The sequence below is a fragment of the Alnus glutinosa genome, chromosome 4, assembly GCF_958979055.1.
Source record: "Alnus glutinosa chromosome 4, dhAlnGlut1.1, whole genome shotgun sequence".
NCBI classification, from domain to species: domain Eukaryota; kingdom Viridiplantae; phylum Streptophyta; class Magnoliopsida; order Fagales; family Betulaceae; genus Alnus; species Alnus glutinosa.
In genome coordinates this window covers 3,877,891-3,889,350 of record NC_084889.1, presented here as the reverse complement: position 1 = coordinate 3,889,350, position 11,460 = coordinate 3,877,891, and the positions used below count along the sequence as shown (strand labels likewise).

General features: G+C 34.5%; 1 protein-coding gene across 1 annotated transcript; it reads left to right on the top strand.

Annotated features, from left to right (window-relative positions):
* Positions 1 to 4,106: 4,106 nt before the first annotated feature.
* LOC133867270 (F-box/FBD/LRR-repeat protein At1g13570-like) lies at positions 4,107 to 8,929 on the top strand. Its single transcript, XM_062303990.1, has 4 exons — positions 4,107 to 4,243; positions 6,903 to 7,748; positions 8,072 to 8,227; positions 8,427 to 8,929. Exons 2-4 carry the CDS (start codon positions 6,936 to 6,938, stop codon positions 8,706 to 8,708), a joined length of 1,251 nt encoding a protein of 416 aa, XP_062159974.1. The 5' UTR covers positions 4,107 to 4,243; positions 6,903 to 6,935; the 3' UTR covers positions 8,709 to 8,929.
* Positions 8,930 to 11,460: the final 2,531 nt, after the last annotated feature.

Genomic DNA, 11,460 nt, shown 5'->3' with positions numbered 1-11,460 from the left:
CTTGTTTTGTCTTGAAATTATCTAAATAATTACATGCTGTAAAGCTTGTTTAGTAAAATAGCACTAAAGAAATGATGTTCACGCACATATTCTGGAAACACTGAAAAATTACTGTTCAGATCCACTGCTGTGAAACCTCCACTGACCACTAACCACCACTTGATCTCTCCATCACCATCGGCATACAGAAGCCGCCGGTATACAGAAGGCGTCGTCCGTCCAAGGAGAGGCCGTTTCCAGCGGCCTTTCTCCATCACTAGGATCGACAGCCCTTACGGGCCGCCTGGTTTCGGTGCCAACAGGGACCCTGAGGCCCATCAAGGCCGCTGCATAAGGCGGTAGCAAAACAACGGCTGGTGTCCAGTAAAAAAAATACCTGGGTCATTAAGTGGGTTGACCCAAAAAAAAAAAAAAACCCCCGAGTGGCCCATCTGATTTTTTCTATCCAGTAGCCCAATCTCTTAAGTAGCCTATCCAGATTAAAAAAACAAAAAACAAAACAAAATTGGGCTCATGTGGTGTGGGGTTTAGAACTTGGGCTCTCTAAAGGGTCTTAAACTACTAAAACCATTGGGTCATAAGATTTATTTTGTTTTCATATTGCAATTTTATTTGTCTTATATTTTTCATTATTCAGTATTAAAATTATTGTTTCTTTAATACTTGAATTTAGGAATATAATTAAATTTTTTAATTATATTGTTTAAATATAATTTGTTTGATGTCGAGACTTAAGAAAAATTAACAATACCATACATGTTAGCGTGTTTACAATAATATCCAAGAATGCAATATCTAGAAAAGTTATGGCTAAGAAAAGTCTTGGAATTTAAGTGTGTCTATTATGACCCCCCCTCACTTTCCTAGGAACTCACCTAGTTGCACATTGGAAAATGCTATTTACCCTATTTAGGTATTGGTTTGTTATATTCTTTTATTTAGGTATTGGTTTGTTATATTCTTTTGGCTATTTGTGGGCATCTATACAGTCAATAGATGTTAATGAAGTCGTAATTATTATAATATTTTTGGGAGAGCCACAGCATCCCAATTTTAGAATAATAATTATATCAGGGTTATACACATGAACTTCATATATAAAAATTAACATCGATTATGTAATTAATTCATAAATTTAATTGTTTATCCCCACATGGAAGTTTTTATTTTTATGACTTAATTAGAATAAGATAATAAATTTAATATTAAAAATAAAATTTCTTTTAGGCCCACAGGTACGGAAAATTTTATTTATTAATGTTTAAATTTATTAGTCTTATTAATAAATGGTAAATTTCATGCGTGATGCAACCTTTGCCCACAGGTAGGTTGAAATTTATTATTTACTATTAAATTAACATTGGTTAATTTAAAATAAAGTTAATTTCATAGCATTAAAAATTTTTCTTGATTATTGCAGCTATTTCTATTATTGTTATTCTATAAAGTACTATTTCAATGCTTAATGGGAACAATTTTTATAAGTGGAAAGAAAATTTCTTTTCTATTTGGGGTGTTTAGAACTTGATTTGACGCGCCATGTGGATAAACCACCCGCCCTCACGGATACAAGTACGCTATTAGAAGTTACGAAGCATGAGAGGTGGGAGCGATCTAATCGCCTAAGTCTCATGTTTATGAAGTCTCACGTAACTAAGGGCATTAGAGGTTATATCCATGAATGCAATAAGGCAACAAAGTTCATGCCAGCCATTGAGGAACAATTTGTAAGTTCCGATAAGGCATTGGCAAGCACCCTAATGAAGAAACTCTCAAGTAAAACCTTTGACAGATTCAGAAGTGTGCGAGAGCACATTATGGAAATAAATGACATGGCAGCTCAACTGAAGTCCTTAGAAGTTGATATTTTCGAGTCCTTCTTAGTTCATTTCATCTTGAACTCACTCCTGACTAAGCACACTCCTTTTAAGATACCCTATAACACACATAAAGATAAATGGTCGAATTTTTGACCATGTGTGTTCAGGAGAAGGAAAGGTTAAAGCATGAGAAACCACAAAGTGTTCACTTTGTGGCTACTCATGATAAGGAGAAGAGTAAAAGAGGCAAAGGTCGTGTTAACCCGTTTAATTTGAATCAAAATCCTATAACTTCGTGTCGGATTCGCAGGTCGTGTCAAAAATTATTAACCCTAATCTTATGTACAAAAATTTGCTATATTATGTAAACGAATGAAAACTTCGTTATTTTGCGTGTACGACCAAAACATTTTTTTTGCTGTTGTTGTAGTCTTTTACTTAAAAATTTCATTTTCATTTGAAATTTAAAGAATTTATTTTAGAGTAACGCTATTTAGGGTGTGTTTGGGATTGCGATTTCGTAGAGAGAGAGAGAGAGAAAAAGAAAAAAAAAGTGCGATTTTAAACCAATTCGCACAAACCATATTTTCTGAGGTTTTTTTTCTTTCTTTCTTTTTCTTTTTCTTTTTCTTTTTTCTTTTTTCTTTTTTTTAAATACAATTTGAAAACATAGAAAAATCTGCATTTTCAAATCACAAGAAAATGACGCTTTTTCTAAAACACTTACTTTTAAATGCTAACTTGCGATTTTAAAGGCTAAATTGTGTTTTTAAAAATCACTTTTTCAAATCGCACATTTTAAAATCATTATTTTTAAATCACATTTTTTTGAATCGTAAACCCAAATTAACGAACCCTAGTAGATTACTATACGACTGTCATCAAATTTTATGATGTGACAGTAAAAATTAGCCTTTAGATTTGCATTTGTAAAAAAAGAAAAAAATATTAATTTTCAATGCTTGACATTCCAATTATATGGTCGACAGTCATATAACAATCTACTAAATAACATTACTCTTTATTTTAATAATTAAGATTTTGTTTTATTTAGCAATATATATGATACCACGTTATTTAAAAATTGCAACTATACATCATTAAATTTGTAAAATTCAATCTTAACATAAAATGAATATGAAATTGATTATATATATCGCACCAGTTTAGGTATCTCACCTAATGCGATGGAAACAAGTACAAATGAATGCGTTTGGGGATTACTTTCTTCAAAATTTAGCAGCGTATTCCATCATTCGATATATATGTAGAATAAAATGGAAATTTAGCAGCATAAAGCTTTCATTTAATATTTTTAAAATTTAGCAACAAATGAAATATTCTGATAGGTGAATTTAATTATTTAGTAGTCGATGAGACAACTTACATGAATACTATGTGAATTATTATATCAGTTTGTAAAGAATTTATAAAATTGACTAATGTTATTCGGTAAACTACTATAAAACTGTCATATAACTTGATGAAGCGATAATAAAAATTAGCTATTGAATCATCACTTATTTTAAAAAGAAATAAAGGTTGATTTTCACTTTCATGTCATCCAAATTATATAATATTTGTATGGTAATTTATTAAATAACGTTACTCAATTTATAATAAAAATTGTAGTGCTCTTAATTTCACTTTTTTTTAATTTTTTTTTTTAATTTTATTAAAATTTTAGGTGGCCATATGTTAATTTTTGTTATCAGCCTTATCATATATTAGCAAACCTGATCAGTTAATTGCGGCCCAAAGGTATAGGCGTATAGCTCACCATTTTCCAAGCCCAAACCTTCCGCAAAGTTATGCCAAAAATAAGTGCGATTTTAAAAATAGTAATTTTAAAATGTACGATTTAAAAAAGTAATTTTTAAAAACGCAGTTAAGCGTTTGACAAAATTGCAGTTTGGCTTTTAAAATCGTAAATTAACCTTTTAAAATATTGCATTTTCAAAAAAGCACGTCATTACCTGCGATTTGAATAAATACTTTTCTGCGTTTTCAAATCGTAATTTTTTAAAAACGCAGTTTTCAAACGGTTCATTTTTTGCGATTTAGTTTAAAATCGCATTTTTTCTCTACGAAATCACAATTCCAAACGCACCCTAAAACTCATTAAAACACTCATAAAATACACTTAAATAAAAAATTAATCCACGTATTTTGGCATTAATCCATTGTCGTCTAGTCGGGTTTGGGTTACCTGGGTTTCACCCAGGCGACCCGGGTTCAATACTTGCAATGGAAGTTAGACACAACTTCTCAAATCAATCATATATTTTTGCACAATTTTTACTTTTTAGCCCAGAACGAGCGTGTGCGCGCACGAACGGTACAAACCCACTGGGGCTGCTCTTTCTGCTTTCAGTTTCACTTCCTCAGAGCTTCGACTGGAATCCATCTCCTCGCTTTTTCAGGTACCAGAAACACAAACACGAGAATTTTTCACGTTACGTTGTACTAAAAGTCAATGGCTTTTGTCATTGAATGGCTAACACCGCATGTTTAGGGCATTTATTGTACTAGTACGAGTTTTCAATTGTACAGAAATTCTTTTGAGGTTTTGATACAACACGATTTTTTATTTCATTATCTGAAATGGGTTTTGTTTGTGATTGAAAATAATTGTTCTTGAGGAGTTTTCTGTGATGATGGCATTTGAATTGATTTGCTTACTGTGAAGGACTGAAGACCCACATATCATTGCTAAATAAACAAAACGAGATTTTTCCCATGGAATATGGGTGGGGATTATTTGCATGATATGGAAAATAGCTCCTCAGTTCAGTCATGGGTTTTTGTGAGGGTCCTGTTCGAAAATGGTGGGGCTAGCTTGCATTCTTGCAGCTTATGAATCTGGGATATCAAGAATTTGCTCTGTTCATTTGTTTCAGTATGTGCCCCAAATTCTGGTTCAAGTAGAACGCTGTCTGTGATGGTCCTGTTCGGGCGTCATGTTACAATCCTTGGTTTCTGAGAAGTCCTTGAAGACCATATCTCTGCCTTTTTCTGGAGTCCTTCGTTGAGTAGTGTTTTAGTGGGTCTCGAGTATTTCAGTTTAGTTGAGTTTAGCAGTTGTCAAGTAAAGGTCATCTTCCGAGAGATGTCGTAATTTGGTTACGAGTAGGAGTCTTTGATGGTAAGTTGTTTTATATTTCGAGTCTTATTGTTGATGGGTGTAAGTCTATCTAAACAGTGATTTGAATAAAGATAAGGAAGAGAAGTTTATTTTCCAAATCGTTTGTTTGAAGAAGGTCTAAGTTCCCTCTAAGAACCTGCCCTAATCATCCTGTTACGGACTTGATATTCAGGTTCGTAACAACTTGGTATCAAAGCCAACAATGGCATCACTATTTTCCAATTTTGAGCAGATGCTTGAACGTTTGGAGGCAAAATTAGATTCAGAGATACGTGGGATGCTGGAGTTATTTGTTACCATGTACTCCTGATTTGATCAACTGATGCAGCAACAACAGTGCCACCTCCACAGCCATCTGATCAACCAAAAACTCCAATCATCTACAACCAAAACGTTGTCGAATTGCAAGAGCAACTCAACCATGAAGCACAGACTACCGTGAGCCACTGCATAGAACCCCCAATTCATGCCCCACACAGCACCATTGCATCCCAGCCATCAGATCCAATTCCACACAAAAACACTGCCCCGAGACCCAGAGACCAGCTGCCTAAAACCACATAACATTATAACAACCACAACCTTTTCACACTGCACCGGCCTTTCCGCACACAAACTCAAGTCCCCAAACATATTTTTCCATCTGAGCCCATAACCAACGGGCTGCTCCACCGGAATGCGCGGCCATGGACTGCTACTTTTGCATGAAATCAATGGCCCCAGCACCACAAGCCCACGCTGATTGAGAAGCATCTCAGGGCAGTGCTTGCACCACCCCGAGCCCAGATTGATGCACCCCATCACCACGATGTACCACTTTTTGAGCGGCCAACAAGAAAACACTTGAAATTTTTGGATCCATTCGCAGGAAAGGAGTGTGGGAGTGAAAAGGGTTTGTTGGAAATGGGCTTGAGATCTGTTTACTATGCGGAACTAAGAGGAGAGAAAGCTGCAATTAAGAAGATGGAATCGCAAGGATCAAAAGAATTTCTTGCTGAGCTGAAGGTTTTATCACATGTTCATCACTTGAACCTGGTTTACTTAATAGGATATTATGTTGAAGGCCCCTTATTCCAGTGTATGAGTACATCGAGAATGACAACTTAAGTCAACATCTGCGTGGCTCAGAGAGGGAACGGTTGCCATGGTCAACTAGAGTTCAAATTGCATTGTATTCAGCTAGAGGACTTGAATATATCCATGAGCATACTGTTCCAGTCTATATCCCCGTGACGTTAAATCAGCAAATTTCCTCCCTGAGGACGAGGACGTTTTAAGGGGGGAGGAGTGTTACAATCCTTGGGTGCTAAGAAGACCATATCTCTACCTTTTTCTGGAGTCCTTCATTGAGTAGTAATTTAGTGGGTCTCAAGTATTTCAGTTTAGTAGGCTATAGTAGCTGTCAAATAAAGGTCAGCTTCCGAGATGTTCCAATGTGGTTACGAGTAGGAGTCTTTACTTGTAAGTTGTTTTATATTTGGATTCTTATTGTTGATGATGTAAGGCTGTTTAAACAGTGATTTGAATAAAGATAAAGAAGAAAAGTTTATTTTCCAAACCGTGTGTTTGAAGGAGGTGTAGGTTCCTTCTAAAAACCTGTCTACGGACTTGATATTCAGGTTCGTAACACATCATTTCAGAAATAAAAGCAAATTGAAATGCTCTCTTTTCAACTAAGCAAATCATATATTTAAAAGGTGTGCAATTTTTTAGGGCACGAGTTTGTCTTTATTATGTTCTGAACTTTGTTATGAAACTTAAAATAGGAATAGTTTGGTTAATTGTAATTATTTTCATGGTTAAATACATTTTGTCTCTGGTTCTTCCGAAGGATTTCGGCTCTCTCTCCCCCTCTAAAATGCTCACTAAGTAAATGACCTATGTACCCTAGGTCTTTGAATCTGACTTCTGATTCCTCTTTTCCTGAAATATTTCAGAAATAAAGAGAAGCACCAAAGTGCCTGTGCTGAATGGAGATGGAGCTAGACAAGATCAGCAACTTACCAGGGCATGTTATAGATCACATTTTGTCAAATTTGTCAATTAGGGAGGCAGTTAGGACAAGTGTTTTGTCCAGCAAGTGGAGGTACAAATGGGCTACACTTCCACATCTTGCGTTTGATAATCAATGTTTCTCTGTTTCTTCTCAAGATCATACAATTGTCAAGAATAAACTTGTGAACATTGTTGATCATGTTCTCTTACTTCATAATGGCCCAATATACAAGTTCAAACTATCTCACCGAGATGTTCTAGGGATTCCTGACATTGATAGGTGGATTCTTCATCTATCAAGGCGCTCTATCAAAGAGTTCGTTCTTGAAATTTGGAAGGGGCAACGCTACAAGATGCCTTCTTCTCTATTTTCTTGCCACAATTTGAATCATTTAGAGTTATTTAATTGTTTGCTAAAACCTCCATTGGCGTTTAAAGGCTTCAGGAGCTTGAAGAGCCTTGATCTGCAGCATGTGACCTTGGCCCAAGATGCGTTTGGAAGTCTGATTTCTAGCTGCCCTCTGCTAGAGAGATTGACATTGATGAACTTTGACGGTTTCACCCATCTCAACATTGATGCACCAAATCTCCAATTTTTTGATATTGGAGGCTCTTTTGAGGACATTAGTTTTGAAAACACCTTCTGTTTGACTGTTATTTCCATTGGATTATATGTAAATGTTGGCAGTGATAAAAGGCGAGCTTATTCCAATTCTAGCAATTTGCTCAAATTTTTTGTTCATCTGCCCCATATTCGAAGGCTGGAGGTTCAGAGCTACTTTTTGAAGGTAATAATTGTGTGAACATAATTAAGGGGCCCTCATATGCCACAGGGAAGTGAATGAGTTCATTGGGTTTTGCAAATTGCCTATGATTTGAAACGAGGTTCTTTGTTTCTGCACTGAAGGGTTTTTCCAGGTTTCAGTTATTGAATTCATTTCTATGTGTCATTGTGCTTATTTCTTGGCATTTGCACCATCGACTTGGCTGCTTAAATAGTTTTGTAAATCCCAATGAACTGATTCAGTTTTCACAGGGAGGTCCAAGTGCTATGTTACTGCATCTATTGGAGATTGATCTATATTTGTTCTCTATCTTCTTTTTGCTCCAGTATTTGGCTGTTGGAATTGTGCCAGGAAAGTTGCCTACACCATGCGTTCATCTAAATTATCTTTCCATACGCATAAACTTCAATGATGTGGAGGAGGTTTTAACTGCTCTGTGCCTCTTAAGAAGTTCCCCTAATCTACAAGAACTAGAAGTTTTGGTGAGTTTCTTTCTACTGATTATTACCTTAGCTTCATCCAAATTGACATCACAAGCATGCACATGCTGTCAAATACTTGATTTTCATGTCATGCTGATACTTGACATTTCGACAGCTAAACTATAAACTGATAATGCATTACCATCATTTGCTTGGGAGGTAAACTTCCAAAGATTTTAATGCCATAGAACTTGTGTAGGCTCGCCCGGAGGAACAGGTTGCCACAGTGACATTCACCAACTGTTGGGAAGACGACCACTGGAGTTGTCCATTCGACCAACTGCGACAAGTGAAAATAGTTGGCATCCTTGGTATAAAACCTGAATTAAATTTCATCAATTTCCTGCTATTAGCTACCCCAGTTCTTGAAACAATGAGTGTTAAGCCTGCTTCCATCCATGGAGGATGGGAATTGCTAAAAGAATTGCTGCGATTCCGGCGATCCTCCATGCAGGCAGAAATCATTTACTTGGACCCTTAACACATCAGTGTGTTTGGCAGCCCCAAGAAGGCTTATGTGAAAAAAAAAAACTCTAGATTTCATGTCGGTCTGAACATTGAACAATGCGTTTTTCTAACTCTTGTACTGGCATCTATGCTAGCTCCTTGCATTTATTTTCTGCATCAGTGTCGTTGAAGTGTTTTGGACGACTACTTGTAAGCATGAAATATGAAAAGGAAATGATAATTGCAAACAAACAAGCTGTGGCCTGATGTGTTCATATGGGATTCCAAGTTTAATTATGGTTTAGAATCTCGTTGAAATATAAGGAGATATCATGTCGATAATGAGAAATAGTATCTATATTTTAAAATATCATTAATAAATATATTGTTGATATATCAGAAATTATTGTCACTTACAACCAAAAAAGAAAAGAAAAGAAAAGAAATTATTGTAAAAAATACTATATATATCAAAGAATATATGAAAAAAGGTACTGTCTTGTATTTTCAGATATAAGGGAAAATATCAAAAATTTACAAAAGAAAATATTAGATTAATTAAATAATGAAGTATCGATCGTTATGAAAAATATCTTTCTTTGAAGTTGCATTATTATTAGCATTTAGCTAATAACGAGAAAGTCAAGCATCTGGGTACATCCAAATGGTTTGGGATTGGCTGCAATTTCTTGTCCGGATTGTAGTTTGTTCGATTGTAATTGTGAGAGATGTTTTATAAAATTCATATGTTTAGGTAGCCAGTAGGTGTTCAAAGGAGCCGGAAACAAATTCTCTACAATTGTTGGATGGACCAAAACTATTTTCATATTAAAACACTTTTTCCCCCCTTCAAAATACGTTAAAAAAAAACAACAAAAAGCCATGCACATTCAAGGATGAGCTTAATTTTATAGAGTAGTCAACCAATCAAAGTACATTCTGGATGCATGTGATAGATTTGATAAGAAAAAGACAACTCTTACAGAATTTGTTATAACGAATTAAAAGAAAGGTGGTCTTTTTTTCCAAAAAATAAAGAAAGAAAGGTAGTTGTCACCAAATCTCGATCTCATATACAATTGGCTCAAAGCAAGTTGATGGAATGTAAAATAATGGGAATGTAGCCAATATTGAAGCAGATTAAAAAAAAATACTAGTTGGGATGCACGTGCTTGGTTTCCGATGTTATGTATCACTATAATTATTAACATTATATATATATAAAAAGTGGTAAAGCCTCCTCAACAGTGACTTCTATTTGACTGTGTGAAATTACAATATATAATCTAGATATTATATTTACAAATTTAATATATTTTTATGAATTTGTAAACAAGTCAAGTTTAACTTACATATATTGTGATTTAATGAAAGGGATAAAAGCAAGATATAAAATGATGTCACAGGTCAAGTCCTTTTCAATCACTACTCATAACTAAGTTTTGACCTGAGAATTTAAACCCATCTTGAGCTCATTTGAAGAAACAAACCAAAAAAAAAAAAAAAAAACCAAAATCTATGCAGTTCTTTTTAAGTTTGCACAAATTAACAGTCCAATTACTTGTCAAAATAAAAAAGGGAAGACTATCAAAGCCTTACATTCATGCAGACACCCACAACATCTTTCATTCCAAACACATCAAAAGCATTGTAAAAGTGACTTAGAAATAATAACCTATAATGCAAATTATAACGGCCAACATACATCATTAGCATTAAAAATGATTAAGTAAAACATATTTGTTCATGATTAACCTATTCTTCTTCATTTCTGACTTGTATGCAATTGTCCAACCATGACTATTCAAAATCCAAAGCCCATTCAAACTGATATGCGCTTGTGGAATAAATGTCTGGAATAAAGACTATATATTATAAAAATACTTGGCAACAAAAATGTAAACAAAACAACTATCTACCTATAATAACTATTTTGCATTACACCTTGAAATTACAAACAAAATTTTAGAGACAGCAAATAAGTGGAGAGCAACTTTGTAATTAGTGCCAAGAAAAGCATCTTATAGGTTGTGTGCCCAATTGAGCAAGCCAACTAATACAGCATCCCTGCCAAGTTGCAAAGCCACATTTAGGACTAACTCAACAACATTTTCTAAGTAATAGTTAAACATTTCATAATAGGATATTCTATACAAAAAAAAAAAAAAAAAAAAAAAAAAAAAAAAAAAAACAAAAAAACAAGGAAAGAGGCGTCAAATTATTCGAACATTAGCGACGGAAAGATAAATAGACTACATAATGATAATATGCATGCCACACCTTGATAGGGTCTGAAAGTACTACATATGCCTCTCCAATCATTTTAAAAAGTTTGTCAGCACCCTTGTGAACTTCTTCTGCTATCACCTTCCACAGCTTGTCATCACCATTGTCACTTCTTGCCAAGGATTGAACAGCCTACATGAAGAAAGGACTAGTTTAAAATGTTAAATAACAGTAAGCACATCAATAAATTGGCACCTTTTTTTTTTTTTTTTTCACAAGTAAATGAATCAACACATTTTGAAACTTTATTAGGATGATGTCCAAGTGCAGCTTTCCTATAGGCCTTCTTAATTTCAAATGCCGAAACAGATGGCTCGATTCCCCTGTAGTCACAATTTTAATTAGCACATGATCTTAAAAGCTTAAGATTAACGACCTTACTCAGAAAAACCAGAGAAGATGAAGATCCTATTTCACAAGAAAATGTTTGAAAAAAAAAAGAAAAAAAAAGAGAGAGAATAAAAATGACAATAATTCTTCCAAAACTTTACATAAGCATG